Source organism: Lepidochelys kempii, chromosome 15 (genome assembly GCF_965140265.1).
Source record: "Lepidochelys kempii isolate rLepKem1 chromosome 15, rLepKem1.hap2, whole genome shotgun sequence".
Taxonomy (NCBI): domain Eukaryota; kingdom Metazoa; phylum Chordata; order Testudines; family Cheloniidae; genus Lepidochelys; species Lepidochelys kempii.
Genome location: NC_133270.1, coordinates 23,651,560 through 23,670,490, shown reverse-complemented (window position 1 = coordinate 23,670,490; position 18,931 = coordinate 23,651,560). Strand labels below are relative to the sequence as shown.

The window sequence follows — 18,931 nt, the reverse complement described above, 5'->3', positions numbered from 1 at the left end:
CCCAGGACCTTCTGAACAGCTAGGCACCGCTCAGTAGTTACCAAGAGGCAGTGTGACAAACATCTAGAATTACGGTGGGTTCAAACTCAAGCACCGGCTCTAGTTGTTTTTTAATCAGGACCCTGCCTTAACTACGCTCTGCCGAAGGAGCTGGTTTGAAACCAGCTCTCTGGCCAGGTGGTCTATGGCCCAGGGGAGTTTTGTGCCAAGAGCGCAATGGGAAGAGCCTGGGCCTTGTTTGCGCCTCTCTCTTGCACCTGTTGGAACCCCAGCCAGTGAGTTCAGGGCAGCGGCTCCCCCTGGGCAGGTATCCGGCTCTCCTGGGAACTGGCCTGGGCCCCCAAAGCCAGAGACGGGAGAAAGCCAGCCTGCCGGGAAACCAGCCTCAGGCTGATACTGACTGTCCCATGAAAGCGCCTTCCCCCGCCCCAAGAAATCCTGGACTCGGTCCTGCCCTATGGATCTCAGCTCACCAGGGGAGACTGGCCTGGATTTGGCCTCTCCTAGGGCAAGCCGCTCCGCACCTGCTCAGCAATCAAACCTCCCCCCGCCCTAGCAATGGGGGCCCCTCCCAGGCTTGGGCTGAGCCCCCCCCGGCGGCGCTGGGAGCGACCCCGAGAGCGGCCAGGAGCCCAGCCGGGGGCTGTTATGAACCCCCTGAATGCGGCGCTTCCTCCGGCCGAGAGCGAGGGCCGCGGCGGGACCCAGCGGGGGGCGGCCCCTGCGCTCCCCCGGGCGGGCAGGAGGCGCTCGGGGGCTCCGCGGGGTGCCCCCCACCCCCCTGCACGGCGGAGCTGAACAACTTCCCGAGCATCCGCTTCTCCCGGCCTCCCCACGGTGGTTTCCCAGGCTGGGGCCAGCCTGGCTGAGATCGCCCCCCCCCCTCCCCCGCTTCTCCCCAGGCTGCTCCTCCATGGTGCCCCCCCACCCCGTCCTGTGCCCTTCTCCCGAGGGTTGATCCATCCAGCCGCAGCCCCCAGGCCTGTCCCGGGGCAGGGGATCCGCGGGCTGCCCGGGAGAGGGGCTAGCACAGCTGGGCAGCGGCCAGTCTGCCCCCGCCCCCCTGAATCCCCCCCCCTTTCCCCGAGCCAGAGCCTCGCTGGCTCCCCCCGCTCCCCTTCGGGCTACAGCCCAGGCAGGTAAAGGCGATTCCCCTCCCCCCGCAACTCCCGGGGGTTCCCAGGGTGTCCGCCCCCCTTCCTCCCCCCCCCCGCCTGCCCCGTTTCCCAGCCCACCCCCCTTCCATTGGCGCTGCCGGCTCGTCACTCGCAGCCCCCCCGCGCTGTAGCCCGGGAGTTGGGGGGAGTTGGGGGGGGATCCTGGCGCCGCTCGCAGATGCGCCCCGCTCGGAGGTGAGACGGGCGGTCCCCGGCTGAAGCGCCGCAGCCGCCCGGGCTGGGCTCCGGCCGCAGGCTGGGGCTGGGGGGGGGGGGGGGCGGGACGCGCCGGGGACCAGCCGCCGGGGTGGAGCCCGGCCGCCGGGGAGGATTTGCAAGCACCCGCGGCGCCCGGGGATGGGCGAGGGTTCCCCGCGGCGCTGGGAGGAGCGGAGACCGCGGGGCCAGCCGCCGTGCGCCCGGGAGGACGGGCTGCTGCGCCCCGGCCCTGCCCCAGGGGGCTCGGCTTTCCCGGGGGCTGTGGTCATCGCTGGCGGGCCGGAGCCGCTTCTTTAGGGGTTTTTTTTTTGGGGGGTGGTTTAACCACAAGGGGGGGGAGGGGGATCTGTTTACTCAGACCCCCCCCTCAATCCGCCACACCCCCCTCCCCTTGCGAATAACTCCGCACCATGACTGCTGGGGATGGAGCAGAGAGGATGGTGCCCAGGTGCCCCGCGTTGGCGTTGGCGCTGGCCGCCCTGCTGTGCGAAGGTAAAAAAACAAAAAATACAAACAAAAAAAACCCCGCGAAGTTTTTCCTCGTTGTTGTGGCGGGGGTTTCACGTGTGGGCCCCCCCCCCGCGCGGAGGCTGCGGGCTGGACACGCGTGGGGCATGTGCGGGGGGGGGGGGGTGCGCGCGCGCGGCGGGGCCGGGGTGTCCCGTGTGCCCCGGGGAGGATGGGGCTGGCTGGCGTGTCCGTTCCCACGCGTGACCTTCGCCGGGCGCCTCCGTCCCCCGGCTCGCGGCGCTGGAGGGGGACGAGCAGGGCAAAGCGAAGTGACGCAAATAAACTTAAGGCGGAATCACCCCCCCCGCCCCCCCCCGCGGCTGCGAACTGTCCGCAGGGGACTGAGGAGGCTGGGGGGGGGGCCCGGATCTCTCACCCTGGGGCGGGGGGGGGGCAGCTCCTCCCACACTGTCCATTGGTGTGACAGTCCCTTCCTGGGCTGGCCCCTCTCCCCCACTACGGTCCTGGGGTTCATTTTCCTTGGGGGGGGGTGCCCGAAATAGCAGCCCTCGTTCAGGTCCCGGGGGGGGGCGACCTCCCCCCCACCCACCCAAGCCCTGCCCGACCCCTGGCAAAGCTCGCTCCAGCTTTCCCAGTCGGGAAGGCGGTGGGAGGGTTTTCCACCCACCTGCTGGGCTCTGTCGCCTTCTCTCCCACCCCTGCCTCCCCCTCGGGGCACAGGAACGCTTTCCCGCCTCCCCTCCCCTCTGGCGAGCTGCGGGACACCCAAGGCGGCACGGCTGGAGGAGGGCTGGCAAATTGAGGGTCTGGCACTGCCTCCGCCAGCGGTGGGGAGATGTGAGGGGTGGGGTCGCAGGTAGCATGAAGCCGGCTGGATTTCTCCCGGGCTGCCAGCCCCAGGCTTGCCAATCCCACTGGCGGTGGGGCCCCGGCATCCTCCCACCGAGCGGCAGGGACAGCCCCGAATCCCGAGGGCTTTGCAACCTTCTGGAGGGAAACACAGACCGCTGTGTGTTTACAAGAAATCCTGGGGAAAGTTACTGATGTCACCGCTCTGGGGCAAGGGCAGAGTTAGCGAAAAGCGAGTGAGCAGAAGCGTAAAGATCCCGACTGTACCTGGGGGGGGGGGGGCGGGGGGGGGTCGCTGCGCGCTCGGTGAAGACTCCCTGGTGGGAAATGCTCACCGGACACTCTCCCCGTTGTCGCAGAGAAAGAAATCCCAGGAATTTAAAACTCGTAGGTGACCTGATGCTAGTGCCACCTTTCCTGGCTGTAAGGAGATTGGCCAGGACGCAGGGTGTTGCCTGCTTTTCTTGGCTTGATAAAGAGCAACAAGGGTTCAGGAATCGCTGGAAAAGAAAGGTCCCCCATCCCACAAAGCCTGGCTTTAACTCAAGCGGACTAGTCCCCGTGGGCCCGCATTCATGTATCTTTGCAGACAATGGGGGTTCTGCTTTAAAACAACTGATGCCCCACTGAGCCCAGGGGGACTACTCTTGCAAGACTAAAGCCTCGACCCACCGGTAGCATATTTGCTAGCATATTTAGGCTCTGATCCTGCAAGCTTACCTGAGTGGGGAGTTGAGGGCTCTGAGCGTCTCCCCTGCGGATCTGAGCATCTTGCAGGGTTTCAGGTCAATAGCAGAGGAGCCAATTAATTCGTGTTTTGAAAGCAACCGACTTTAAACTATATAATATCCCTGCATTATGGTTTGCAATCGAGCGTGAGAGCAGCGTTTTATTTTGGGTCCCCCCTCCGATCTGGGGAAGGGGTCAGATTGCCTCTTGGTGGCTTTGGGGCGAACATCCCATCCCAGGCTCTTGCAGAAGTCTCGAAGGACCTTCTCCTGGAACAGCTGAACTCGCCACTGGGGGCGTGGGGTCCCGCACAGCGGTTTAGTACGAAATAATGGTAGTTAAAAACAAGTTGAATGTAGATGCGCCGGTGCCGAAATAGCGCGGTAGTTCTTCTATTTTTATTGACCATTGAGCCGCACGGCTGTCACTCTGGGTTGCAGGCATTTTGCTTGGAAACACTCGCGCTGAATGTTTAGTTATTGAAGGATTTCAGATTAAATATGAGTGAGCCTTATGATGTGAATGTAGAAGCCCAGTTACCACTATGACCTGGGACACAAGGAGTCTTTGTATGCAAACAGGACAGATTTCAATAAGGACCCTTGAGTTATGGGTGCAGAGAATGGGAAAATGCTCGTAACTGCGAAGGGAGTCAGCTTTCAGCCCTCCTGGATATGCGCCTTCCCGGGGGGAAAGAAGAGGAAGGGGCAGGCAGAAGTCGAACCCCATAGCCCTAGAGGACAGGAAAGCTCGGCAGTCTTCTCCATGGCATTGGGTCCCTCTCCGCATCTCTGCACTTAAACCTTCCTCTCTGCGCCACCGCGGAGCCTGTCCTGGGAGAATCAGTTGGGGGAAACTTTCCCTAATCCCCAGTCCGGCTGCCAATTCACAGATAGCGAGGTACAAATTACATTTCTCTCCCCAGCAAGGCGAGCAAAAGTGTTTGTTCAGCTCGCCCTGGGGGACGTGAGAAAACAGACCTGGGACTCTCTGCTTGCCAAAGCTTAACATCCCCCCACCCCAGTCAACAGACATAGCCGGGGTGGGGGACGCCTGGGCAGTGTCATTGTGTTTGTTACATGCAATAGTCCTTTGCAAGCTTTTGACTCTTTGAAATATTAATTGCCGGAGTAAGACCCAGCGGTTGATTTCATTAGAGTTAGAGCGGGAGACCAGTGGTTTGCATTTGTGGACTCTTTAAAAAATTTCAAATAGAGGTGTGGATCCTTTTGGAAATCTTATATATCGTCTGCAGACCCACAGGGGTCCACGGACCACAGGTTGAAACCCACTGCTGCTGCCTGTCTCTACAGTAGTAGCAATGGAGTGGGGTTTTTTTCTTACTCATTGTAATGTGCATCTCCTTTCTTTCAGAGTAGCAGCCTTGTTAGTCTGTATTCGCAAAAAGAAAAGGAGGACTTGTGGCACCTTAGAGACTAACCAATTTATTTGAGCATAAGCTTTCGTGAGCTACAGCTCACTTCATCAGATGCGTACTGTGGAAACTGCAGAAGACATTATATACACAGAGACCATGAAACAATACCTCCTCCCACCCCACTCTCCTGCTGCTAATAGCTTATCTAAAGTGATCGCTCTCCTTACAATGTGTATGATAATCAAGTTGGGCCACTTCCAGCACAAATCCAGGTTTTCTCACCCTCCGCCCCCCTTCCCCCCCAAACTCACTCTCCTTCCTGACTCTTTTATACATATGAAAACCCGCTTTGTTGCTGGAAATGTACCATCTTAGCCGACTTCTGTAACGTTCTACCTCTGCTCTTCAAACTACTCTGTGGCCTTTGGAAAGGAGCAGTGCAGTTCCAGTTCAGGCTGGTGTTTGGTGAACACCTCACAGTCCGTAAAAAGAGCAGGAGGACTTGTGGCACCTTAGAGACTAACCAATTTATTTGAGCATAAGCTTTCGTGAGCTACAGCTCACTTCATCGGACGCATACAGTGGAAAATACAGTGGGGAGATTTTATATACACAGAGAACATGAAACAATGGGTTACAGTCTGTATGGTAACACCTATTGTTTCATGTTCTCTGTGTATATAAAATCTCCCCACTGTATTTTCCACTGTATGCGTCCGATGAAGTGAGCTGTAGCTCACGAAAGCTTATGCTCAAATAAATTTGTTAGTCTCTAAGGTGCCACAAGTCCTCCTGCTCTTTTTACGGATACAGACTAACACGGCTGCTACTCTGAAACCTCACAGTCCCACTCTTCTCTTTGGCCTGTCTAATCTAGTGCACCTGTTCACCTTGGCTAGCTGCACACTAGAGCTGGCCTGTGTCATGCCCATCGGCCATGGGTTGTAGATGACAGGACAGTCTATGGTCTGTGAGCTGCACTTTCTGGGCATCACAAAACTTCACCTGAAGTTCAAATTTTCTGTGAGGCTTGGAAATATTCAGAACTCCGCCCCAGCCTTCATTATATCCGATGGGTATCTTTGCGTCTGCATCAGCTGGTTCTGTGTAGAAGCAGAAGGTGAAATGCCAAAGGGCTACAAGAAAGTGGACTTTGTGCACATTCCTGACCTGCTTAGAAGCAGAAGCCAAAGGGAATTTGATGCGCAAGCCTCTCAGTCTGAGACTGCCAGCCCTGGTTCTGCAGAGCCAAGAGGTTCAGATCCTGTACTGCTGAGGTTTGGGTCCTTTTGCTTAAATAAACTTCCAAACACTTTGATGTTTACCCATAATAGGGAGAATATTTTAAAATGATCTTACTCAAAGCATCTGGCAGCTCCTCTTTACTTCTAGGTAATGAGAATATTCCACATCTCCCCTCTAGTTATAACGAGGAGAGAATGCAATATGTTTCCTTGAGGGAAATCTGTTTGTCCACTCTCTTCGCCTTTTACCCTTGCCAGCTATAAGATGGGGAGCAGTGCACAAATTTATTGAATTTCAGCCACAACGTGGTTCCCCTTCCTGTTTTTCTGTTCCTCTCCTCACTTCTAATGAGCCTAGTGTAGCCCAGTGATGCTCAGACCTCAGTGGTTCAGGAGTCAAATTAGCGATTAACATTATTCAAAAGAGCCACAGTCATGTGAATTCATTTTTAATATACTATAGTACTATATATCATATTTAAATATTTAGTTTTATATAAAGAGTGTGTGTATGTATATGTGTGTGTGTGTATATATATATATAAAAATTCTCCCAGCAAAATGCCTGACCAAGTATTTTATCAACTACTGTTGGTTAATAACACAGTAAAAGCATTCTGATTGGTTAATAACTTAGATTAGTTAATAATTAAATCACACAGTGGTTTAATATTGTGTTGCAAAGAGCCACAGGAGACACATTAGAGGGACTCATGGCTCAAGAGCCGCAGTCTGAGTATCACTGGCTTAGGCAGTCACTCATTTGGGAGCATGGAAGTTGTCATTAGTAAGGACCAGATCTTGCAGGCTTTATTCTACTTATAGTCTCCATTGGCCTCAAGGATACAGGTGAAGGCCTAATGAGGAGGTTTAAGGGGGAATGATGGGACTGGCAGGATAGGCTCATTGCTTTCTCTTCAGGGGGAATGCTGCCTCCCATGCAACCAGTAGCTCAACAGGGTGGCAGCAGCTTCTGTTGACCTACACTTTAGCAGTGTTGGAATCCTGCAGGGATATGCTGGTTATTTCTTCCTGATTCATTAGCAGGTGCGTACATTAACTCTCCTCTGGATGTAAGGGTGCATGGGTCTTGGTGAAAGGGAACATAAGACTGGCCATACTGGGTCAGACCGATGGTCCGGCAACGGCCAATGCCAGGTGCTTCAAAGGGAATGAACAGAACAGGTATCAAGGGATCCAACTGTCTTTCTGGGTGCAAGAGCTGAGGTCTAGGATGGCATGGTCTTTTCAGGGAAGCCCTAGGAGCAGCCAACCTTGAGAGAGAAAATGCTAATTTTAGTGTTATTGCTCACTGCTACTAAACCCAGCCCGTTAGAAGGGGGTCACTGTGAATGAAATACAGGGTGTGCAGTAAAACAGCTGGAGTTCACACCCTGCTCACAAACTCCCACAACACGTTTGCTCATCACCTGATAGGCTTTGAGTGCATTTGCTTGTGGACCAGAGAGGTGAGGAACAGTGAAAGGCAGGGAAATCTTCCCAAGCTTTCCGTCTGCAAGGTGGTCGCATTTTAACAAGCGCCTTTCAGGAATCGTCCGTGGTACATTACTGTTTCACCCCGACCATTTCATCTATTTTATACCCCCAGAGCCATGGCAACCTGGGGCTTTATTCAGACAGCTCTGTGGGCATCTCTGTGTCTCGGACCAGTTGTTCTGCTCTGTGTTCTCATCACCGTGTTCTGGACGGCTTTCTGAAGTGGACTCGACTTGTTTGTTCTCCAGTGTGTTGCTCAAATCACTTTGTGAGGATCCAGTGGAGAGATCATTCCCCTGTCTCTGGTGACACAATAACTGGAGTGCATGGGGCTTCAAGCAGGGTGCGCACACTTGGCTGCTAGCGGCCCCATATGCCCTGCTCTGGAGTGTATCTTCCTGGTAGTGGTCCTTGGTCTGTTGCCGGGGCTCGGCCTGGCAGCAGTGAAACTGTCTCTAAGGTTATGTGACTAGGTATCCTGTGGATGACCTGGATGAGTTGCCCGACTTTTCACATGCCTGCCTGATTCCACCTGTAACCCTTCCCATCCTTAAGGCATTGCAATTAGCCTCCTTGCAGGTAGGAAGAGCTGAATGGGACTCTCTTTCGAATCCCTCCAGGTATTTCTGAACTGGTTGCAGTGGTCACTTTTGATCAACAGGAGGTACTGTCTCCTTCTGTGCAGGTGAGCGGGCATCAGTGCTGTTGTCTGCTTGTTGGGTGAGCCGTGGAGAGCTCGGGACTGGGTCTTCCCGAGCTTACTCACTTTTGGTTTAATGAATTTACTGCCTTAATGGCTGTAAAATGTACGCAGGCCAGGAAGATCCTTGCGTGCAAAAAAGTGCTTGGAATGGAAGAGGTGGAGGGGGATTATATATGTGTGTATCTACCTGCCTATTACTCTAGCTACAGAATACGGCAGCATTTTTATGCAGAGCCATCTTTGACACTAAAAACCCAGAGTATCCATTGTACAAGAAATTTCTAAAATGTGATCACACAAGAAGTTTAAAAATGCAGATTATGTTTACAGGTTAGTACAGCATCCGTTAGATTTAAATATTTCATCTAATAAGGTTACTTTTCACAATGGAGCTTTATGTGTGCGTGTAGAATCATATGCTGCCTCCTGCTGAAAGTCCCACTAAAGGAATATATTTCAAACACTCTGATTGCACATCACACCAGTGTAAATCTGGTGTAGCTCCACTGAAATAAATGGAATTACTCTGGATTTATGGCATTGTTACTGAAATCAGAATCTGGTCCAGCGAGAGTACAGTCCTGTCCTTGCTCAATATTCTTCAGTCACTGACACGCCACCCTGATTTTGTATATTTCAAACACTAGAAAATCATTCAGCGTGTTTCAATTTTTGATCATTTTCTTCAATTTGTCAAGCTTGGTCTCAAAGCTCCGTTCACTGAAATCAGACTTTTCAGCTGATCGATCGTCTCTCTTTAGGTTTCCACTCCAAAATAGTTACATACAAAAATCCATACAGTACAATTAGTTTTGGTGTATTTTACTACTGGGCACGATCCAGGCTTCGAGACACTCACTCGAAACACTGCTGTCCCAGTGACTAAACTGGCATTAACACAGTAGGTGCTGCTTATTCTTTATAATGGACCCATATAGGGCTAGACTGGCCCCGCTACAGGAATCACTGCGGGAAGAGGGCACGGGGGAGGGGAAAACTCCCTGAGGTTCCACTTACGGAGTTCCCTCCAAATTGATATTTTGGGACCTCATGGTGGCAGGATTTGCTTTCCCATGGGAGAAGCAGGGTGTCCAGACCTCAGATCCCCAGCGTGTCATCTGCATGGAGATGTTAGGTGAAATCCTGGCTCTGCTGAAGTCTCTCATTGACTTCAGTGGGGCCAGGATTTCACCTTTGTGCCTCCTGTCCCATGCTCTAGTTCCCTAGACATGTGCCTGCCAAAGACACCATGATGCTGCTAAGGACTTGCTTGCTGATTGTTGCCCCTGGTTGTTGAACGGGGTTGCTCACAGGGTGGGGTGACTGTGGGTACAGATACATATAGCTTCAGACTGCATTAATTCATCAAGCTGCTCCCACTGATGTCAATTGTAAAGCTCTCCGTGGAAGCAGTACTGGGCACAGAATGGTACTGACATCTTCAGATGGGTACGTGCAAAGTTATCTGTCTATGTGCAAAGATACTCGTTTTGTTCACGTAACTGTGCATTTGGCATGCGTGAAGGAGCCATGCATATTCAGGAAGTGCAGCATAGCCAGCCAGCTATGAAAAATTGGTCTCATGTGTTCTGTAAAACCCTATTCCTTTTTGTTTAAACCTTGTTGGTTTGAAAATCTTAATCTGTTACTTATCAGCCACTCAGTGGACCATGTTTTCCAGAGAGATGCATGCCTGTGACTTTGCCATACTTATTGTTTAATAAGCCACATTCTTTTCTTGGTTACACTAGTTGTAAATCCGGACTAACTCCTCTGTCATGAGTTGTTTACATAGTGGCGTAACTGAGATCAGAGTCTGTGCTTGCCTGTTCTTCACTTTCTAATTTACCAATGATAGTGGGCCTCATTCTGCTCTCTCATACGAATGTAAGTGAGGACCAACTCTGCTGGAATGGATGGTTAAGGGAGATTAAAATCAGGCCCCTTAAAATTTCATCAGACACTTGATGCTTTTAATGACAGGCAGTGGCTGGAATTTTTTTAACAGAAAGCTAGCACTCACCTTTGACAATTGCTCTGCTGGTGCCTTGGAATGTGATTATCGCACATAAACACTCTCCAAGTACAGCCTTCAAATATTCTCACTTTAAGGCTTTTCAGTGAGAATTACCACTTGTTTATGTCCCTCGGTGCTTTTTAGGTAGTGGAAGATGCTTCTGTTCCACATTGTCAGGAATTTTCCCAAATGGTCCCTCAGTGGAGGCTGTCGACATCTGAAAGCAAAGAGGCAAAACTGACATGCAGAGATGTCCTCTGAGGCGAGTTACAGCAGTGGGTAAAGGGCACACTGTATCTGACTCTGTCTAGGTCCTTATGTGGCTCAGATTGCTGTACGATCGGCTGCCCTGCCTACCCTGGAGAGTGACCACTGTGATATATTCAGAGTAAGATCTTTGGGGAAGGGGCTATATGTTTGCACGGTACCGAGCCTATTGGGATCCTGACCTGGCTGGCTTCTAGGCACAAGGGCAATATATATGTTGGTGATGATGATGATAATCCAAAAATACTCTTACAACAGGCTTTCAATTGTTCTTTGGTTACACAGGTGGGTGTTAGAGCTGGGAAAACTTCATTAATTTATGAGGTACTCCAGATTTTGTGTGTGTATTTTAAACTGCTTTTCTTCCAAACTTTGGTGATGAAATGAAGGCAGGTATGCATATTTCAGGAGTGATGTTATTGAACGGCAGTGTAGACACTGTTTTTCACAGAAAACCAGTTTGTTCAAGTGCAAAAGCAGCTGAGACTTACCACTTGATCAATTTGCCTGTCGTTTAAGATCATTTTAAAAGAGTTGATTACACCCTCACGGTCTCTCGCCACTTCAGGCAAAGACAGGAGCGAAGTGTGGCATCAGATTTTTCACCAGAAGAAGAAGAAGGAAAAAAATCAACAACATTGTGCCAAGCTTGGGGAACACGTTTCGCTTAGTTCTGTCCTCATGGAAGGGAGGGAGGTACGTATGCCAGGAGCAAACATCACAGTCTTCCACTAGGCCAGAGCCTACTGCATATGGGTTTTTTTATATGCCGTTTCCAATATCTTCTATTTGTACAGCTGTGCTCCTCTCAAATTGCTTTGCAGATTCTCTCTGGGTGATCACTTCCCCCACCACTGGGATGGAAAACAGCAACCAAAGAGAGATCTGGTGGTTAGGGTGCTACTCTGTGAGTTGGGGAAACTTGAGTTCACTTCCCTGATGCTGCCGCAGGCTCCTGATGTGGCTGTGGGCAAGTCGCTTAGGGCTAGATCCCCAAAGGAATTTGCAGTGCCTAATTTTTAGGTGCCCTGCCACCTAGTAGAATTCTCAGCCCTGAGTTAGGCCCCTCGGTTCCCTGTACAAGGCATGGGGACAGTTAGGTGCCTACAAATGGGATTCTCAGAAACCAGCAAGCTGAGCAGGGAGTGGCCTAAGGCAGCCAGTAGGAAATGCTGAGGAGAAGGTGGGGGCTCAGGCCCCACCCCTCTACGGTATTTTATTTGGGAGTCCCAAATAGAGTCCCTAACTCTATTTGGGAGTCGCAGCTATGACGCCTCTCCTGGAGGTAGGGCTGACCCGGGCCAGCCCTTTCTCGAGAGGAGAGAGTGACCCCCATGCAATGATGGCCAATAGCCCACCCAGTAATTTGGTTCAGGGACTTGAACTCCAGTCTCCCACGTCCCAAGAAGTGCCCCGACCACCTGGTTACAGAGTCAGTCTTTCTGTCTGGGCCAGTGAATATTTATATGAAGCAGACACAGGATCAACATGACAGATGGAGACCCCCCTGCACCCAGAATGCTTAACAGTGTGGGAGCCTGGGAGCTCCCCTGGGATGCAGGCATCCTGGTTTCATGTCCCTGTTTGAAATCAGGCAGAGCAGGGATTTGAAAACTGGTGTCTTACAACCTGGGGCAGTGCCCTAACCACTAGGCAGTTGGGTAGTCTGGGACATGCACATGTCCCAGCCCCAGCAAAGCACATTGCTGATCTGGTCACTGCTGGCTTTCTCTTGTGTAAGGCCCAGCCCAATAGGCATGCTCTGAGAACACGCGCGGGCTCAGGCCCCTCAGGTGAGATAAGCAGGGCAATGGCCAGAGCGCCTCTGGAGACTTGGGCATCAGCTAGGCTGCCAAGGAGCTTGGGGTTGTCAGGACTTAAGCAGTTTTGTGCCTGCCCACTGATAGAAACTTTGGGGCCAAGGGGATTTAGGTACCTGCACGGTTAAGTAGCTGAGCTAAGGTTTTGAGGATCTGTGGCACCTCAGGTGTCAATTAGATGCCAAAGTCCCTGGGTAGATCTAAGCCCTTCGTCTCTCTGGGCCTCACTTCCCCACCTGAAAAATGGGTTCCATAGAATTCACAGTAACCCTGCCTCACATGGGTGTTGAAGGATTAACTATCTGGATGAAAATTAGATGCCACTAGATGATTTAATGGTCCCTTCTGGCCTTAAATGCTGTGAAGCTGGATACAGTAAAGAATGCGAGACCTCCAGACGTTATGGTAATAAGTACCGAAGTTAGAAAATATATATATATATTTAACAACAAACGGCAATGCTACAAAGCTATTCAGAATGGGAAGGGAAGAAGAATACAATTGAAACCACTGGGGAATTTAAACAGACCAATGTAATGACCTAAATCAGAGTCTAGTTAAGACTTTGAGTCTAAAATCCCTACTCCTGCGAAAAGGGCCCTGGGATCTTAAGGGCTCTCCCCCAGCCTGTGGAGTGAGTAGCGCTTGCTTATTTGAGTTGGTCCCTTACCGCTCACAGGACAGATACTCCCTAGTATTGAACCACTGTCTCAGCCTGGTGCTAAGTTGCGGGTAGTGTGTTAGGGAAATCTCACCACCTCTAAGGGAACTCTGTGAAGAGTTTGCCTGTGGAAGATAATATTTTTTTTTGCAGGAAGAAAAGTCCTTCTTCTTACCAAAGAAAGAAATCAAGATCCTTTTGATGATTCCGTTAAAGGTGCCTGCCTACGTCTTTGGTCTCTTTTGTTAATATGGAAACATTTGAAAAACAGATGGCAAAGCAGAGATTCATCTCTTGTTAAGTGCAGAGGTATGGTGCATGGTACCCTTATCTTCTTGCCGGCCATGTAATAAACCTGCCAGCAGATGATTTTAATCTAGTTTCTCTGATCGGGAGAGCAGTGGAAGCAACAGCATTTATGTTGTTTATGCATTTTATGTGCAACGTTAGATGTCAGGACACCGGCAGGATCCAGGCATTGCCTTGTCAAAAAGGAGACTTGGACATCTTTCATAAAGAATTTCCCAAGTTGGAAAAAAGAACCATTTTATGTTATTTAGCAGACTCTTAGTTGGACTCCAGACCCCACCACTCTCATGAATGACACACATGCTTAATGTGTATCTTTGTTTAGGACCTGCTATCAGTTAGTTTGGCGGCTGCATGATTGCAATGGGGTAGGGGTGGGGAGAAATTACATTTAATGGAATGTGCTGCTTTGAAAGGAAGAAATGTGGTACCCAGAACTTCCTATAGAAAGATACAGGCAGAATCCATAGACTCTAGGGCAGGGAATCCTTGAACACACCGGAAACACAGCAGTTGTGGCTGCCAAAGAGAAACAGTCTGTTTGCTACTCACTCAGGAGTGACATTTTTGATTCAGAGAAGAGAAGAACCCCACAGTAACCTTAAAGGGAGAAAGGATGGTCTGGTGCTTTAATCACAGAAGTATGAGTTGGGAGATTTGGATTGTATTCTTGCTTCTGCCACGAACTTCTTTGGTAACATTCATCAAGTCACTGGGTGCTCAGCAGCTCTGGGAATCGGGCAGTGAGTGTGTCTGTTCTTCAGTTCTCCAGCGGTAAAATGGGAATGCTGCTGCTGTCCCAGCTCACAGGGTGGTGAGTGTAAGTGTCACAGGTGTTTGTAAAGCCCTTGGGCGGAAGACCGCATTGAAGAGCAAAGTCCTATTAAATTCTTTCATTGCTTAATGGGGGAAAGAAAGAAGAAAATGTGTGTGTACATTTAGTGAACTAGATTTTAGTTTAATTATAGAAGTTGAAATCCAGGGTCTAAAAAGTTTGATCTAATAGCAGCAGCTCTGTGGCCATGCAGACCGAGACACATCATGGGCTTCTCTGCGCTCTCATCTTTTTTAGCACGGGACACTCAGCTACCCGCATGCATCAGTTGCACAGAATCATAGGAATAAGAGATGGAAAAGACCCATTAAGTCATCTTTTCCATCCCCTCCCACAATGCGGGATTGTTTAGTCCATTTTTAAATGACTCCAGGAATGAGGCGTCTACTGTGTCCTTTGGCAGACCATTTCACAGTCTATTAGACCTCCCTGATATTCAGCCTAAATTTCCCCTTCCCTCAGTTGCATTCCATGATTTCTAGCTCTGTCCCTTGGATGACCCTAAGCTATTCCTCTTCCTCTTCAGTGCTTACACCCTTTAGATCCTTGCATTAGCTGATGGAAGAGTCGGTAACAAAAGGAACTATTTAAATGGTGGCCGGACAGTGGCTAGAAAAATGAGTTCTGTGCAGGTGGATAAATATATGACAGTTGTAAGTTATCTGTACAATAAAGGACACGGGAATTTAGTTGAACACGGTGAAAGCATGCTCTGTGGCTCATCAAGAACCAAAAGGAGGAAGGTAGAGTCACACTATCTCTAAAAACATCATCTTGCACTAAGACGTTCTCTGCCCTGTTTTGCAATAATGGAGTATATTCGTTATCAGCATTATTATTTGTTCATCTCTGGCAGCCACTGGAATTAATATAAAAAGGTTTCTTCCTTTTTTTTTCTATATAACCAAAATGATATGCCCTTATTCACTGATTGTATTTCATTTGAAAGGAATCCATTGAAATTTGTTAGCGTCAGTGAATTTGGGCCAGAAAACTCATCTCCGTTAAAAACAAGTCATATAAATGTTAATGTCATCTGAAGTTGAGACACTTTCCCCTCCTAAATCCACTGGGCAGAGCTAGACCAATACCACCACCTAGCTCTTATTTAATGCTTCTCCCCTGTAGATCTCAAAGTGCATTAGAAATACTGTCATGCCCTTTTTCTAGATAGCCACTGTGCAGAGGTCTCCATGGCAGTGGAGAATTGGGATCTTGGATGTCTCACTTCTGGGCATCTAAAATTAGAGATCACGTCTGCATCTTGGCCTATGGCTTGCAATCTTTTTGAGGCAATTGTACAGGATTACCAGAGAGTGCCCTGATCCCGCAACCCCTCGGGAGGTACAGCGTGCTCTTAACTTCTGCTGAAGTCAATGGGAGTTGAGGGTGCTCAGTGTCTTTCAAGAGACAGTCAACCCCTGCAGGATCAGGCCCGTGGAGCTGGGTGGTTCCGTGTATGCTCTAAAATGCCCTGTAGGTCCATGAGGACTTCAAGTGCACATGGCTGAATGAGAGAAGGATGTCAGAGCTGTAAATCCAGTACGGACTCACAAGTGAAGTAGGGAGGGGGAAGCCTGAAGGTCCCATGGCAAGAGAGGTATAAGCACACTAGTGTCTGGGAATCACTGTGTCAGGCTTCGGTACTGGGAACGTTCTCATGTAAGTGGTTATCTACAAAATGTGGCATCAGCTCTCCGTTGGAAACGATCTCTTTCAGCAGCACACACACAATTATTTACTGCACAGCTTTTTCCATTAGCATAATCATTACTCCCTGGCCTGGGTTTGAATTCGGAGCATCCCACTGAGGCACTTAAAAAATTAATTACAGCAACGAAAGAATTCCTCTAAAGAGTTCCACGAATTGGTCTGGCTGAAGCGTTTTAGCCTTGCTTCAATTGGTGCAGCTCTTGTCAAAGGATTGTGAGAACACTGCATGGGTCAGTGATTTCGATTAGACAAATTAAGTTAGGAAAAATTGATTTGATTTAGAAAGTGAGCTTTCAGATCAAGGGGAATTACCTGCGTCTTACTCTGCTGGGCTTCCTCTCTCTGAGTGAAGACAGGCATAGGCAGATGATTTAGGGTTAAAGTAAATGGCTGTTTTAAAAGGTATCTCTGAAAGCTGAAGAAAAATGAGTTGACATGTTTCGTCAGATAAACAAGTATTGACCCATATATCAGAAAGTCAGCTGAAGATACGGACAAGTCAGGATACTTAGGCTGCAAACCTATTCACATGGCTTGCTAAGAAATGGGTGGGTAAGTATGTACTCTGGAGTCTTAACATTGCGTTTAGCTTTGTTCAGAGATTGCTTTCATGCCTTTTGAGTCTGCTTGCTGTAATCTTGGAGTTTGCTCCAGAGGTTGGCTCCAGCCAGCATGAGGCTCTGGTTTTCACTGAGGCTCTGGTTTTCATTGATATATGCAGAGCCATTTTTATGGCTGGGGAATTTGCTGTTCATGATAGTTTCTTATGAGCTCAAAATTAATATTTCTTTTGTCTGTCCGTTTTCATCAGCTTGAAAGGGTCACTGTTGACTGCAATCTATTATCCTGAACGGGCCCGTGCCCCATAACAAGCACCATGTCTGGCAGTGAATGCTGGTCAGGCCAGGCCCTAAGAAACACCGTCTGAACTGATCCCACTTCCTGCAGCATCAAGGAGCTCTTTAGAGAGGAGGCCCCCTCCAAGTACTGGCCTAGCCCACCCTTATTTCCCTTGTGAGAGTAAAAGGGAGAGCAGAACAAGGGTTGCTGGCTGATGGGCAGATCCTGAAGATGCTTGTTGCTGTACTGAGTTACTGCGGCAAGAAGTCTCACTGAACTATTCAGGGTAGTAAGTGTTTCAGGATTGGGCCTTTACATATTATTTTTTTGGAGAACGCAATATTATTTGAAGAAACTGATCATTTTCTTGAAAGGAAGGATGGCCTGGTGGTTGGTGCACTGACCCGGGACATGTAAGACCTGGCTTCAAGACCCTGTTTTGCCACAGACTTCTTGTGTGAGCATGGGAGAATCACTTAGCTCCCTGTGCCTCAGTTTCCCATCTGTAAAATGAGCTAAGACTTGTGGTGGCTGGCAATCTAGGTACCAAAGCCAAGAAACCAACAGAAGCTGTCCCTACCCAACTTGGACACTGGAAAAAAGGTGGTGGTGATGAGCATTTCCTTAGAACTTCAAGTTCTGCTACTTAAAAATAATACTTAATGAGACTAAGACTTTTTTGCCTTAAAAGAGCTCTTCAGTCTGCTTAGTGCATCTCGTACACCAAACCTCTGCAAGTCGGTGAATTTGAAGAAAGAAGTGAGGCTGGAGACATTGCCAAATTGGAGACCTCTGCCAAATTCCACACTGTACCCAATTTCAAAGTAGCAATCCATCTGTCCACTTAGTGGGAGAAATGGAGATTGTTCCACAGTAAACCGTGCCCTAATGTTTTAAAAAAAAATGATTAATGTTTTTAGTTTTAATGTGTTTTGCTGGGCAAATCTGAAACACATGCGAGTGTGCTCAGAAACCATGAGGCTTTATTAATCCTTTTGGTAAATCAGAGTTACCACATCATATGAAAGAATGTGAGGAAAAAACAGCTTGTCATTGCTTTTTAGATACCACGTTGTAACCCCCATAATGTTTCAGAGGCATTCTTCCCTCCCGGAAACACTCCAGTTAATTACCAGCGGAGTTATTGGCAAATGAATATTTTTCTGACCCTCAGGTAGAGTCGGGCAGCAAACATTGTCATCTTCCCATATCTCGCAGTAATATAGACTCAGGGTGATGCATTATGCAACTGTGTTCCCTTATGTTATAGTCACTCAGTTCTATCAGCCTGTCCATTAAAATCCACAATATGCAGGGGTTTTTAATCTGGTTGTAAAAAATTTGCTCCGGGCTCTAGCTCAGATTACAAAGTCTTTGTCGGGGAGTGATTTTTTGAATGCATTTCCCAGTGTTTTGATTTGTAAGAGTGTCAAGGAAATGAACTCCAATGGCACTTTGATTTTTGTAAAGCAAAACTGACAGATAGTGAGCTGGACTAAATAGAGTTTCTTTTTTAATTTATGTATAAAAGGTAAGAAACTAAATGCTACCCCCATATTTAACTAATTATTCTTGGTTTTGTGTGCTCATCTCTGATATGTTGTTTTCCATCTCTGGGGCCTATCAGATGGGGCTAAATGTGGGAGTAAGGTGAGCAGGATTCAACCCTTTTGGGCTAAATTAAGACCTAGTGTGCAAACTTTTACTCTAAGGCTGAGATGTTAAAAGCCATCTATGGGATTTAGGCACTCAAGTGCCATCCAGTTTTAATGAGAATTGGGTGCCCAGGTCCCCTAAGTGCCTTTGAAGATCTCAGCCTATATGCGTGAAAACTGTTACACAGCTTAAAATGGGGAGTCATTTCTAAGGGCTAAGTCTGAGTTCTCCAGGACTGTAGGTGCAGAGGAGTACAGGAGGTCTTAGGCAGCCTTGATTATACAGCGCAGGAGTGGAGAGATGTGGGGGCGAAGGCCGTTTTAAGGACAGGGTTTCCTTTGCTGGAGAAAAAGCAAGGAGGCTAGATGGTCCCTTGTAACACCAGTGCCTGAGGAAGTGTGAACACGCGCGCTGCAGATGCTGAAATCCCAGAGGTGTGTTTGTGGAGAGAGCCCCCAGTAAAAGTTGCAGTGGGGCCATGGGCATGTTGGCACATTCAGAATGTGGGTTTCCATGTTTGTGTGTGGGGAGGAGAAAGGAGGTGGTTGATATTTGGCACCTGTAGG

At 49.2% G+C, this 18,931-nt stretch overlaps 1 protein-coding gene across 1 annotated transcript in view; it reads left to right on the top strand.

Moving 5' to 3' along the window:
* The first annotated feature begins 1,777 nt into the window (after positions 1-1,777).
* The window catches only part of LOC140898584 (transmembrane protein 132B-like), a 361,367-nt gene continuing 344,213 nt past the window's right edge, over positions 1,778-18,931 (top strand). The window contains exon 1 of the mRNA XM_073312583.1: positions 1,778-1,868. Coding sequence (XP_073168684.1) covers positions 1,787-1,868 — 82 coding nt within the window. The 5' untranslated portion in view covers positions 1,778-1,786. The remainder of the gene's footprint in view (positions 1,869-18,931) is intronic.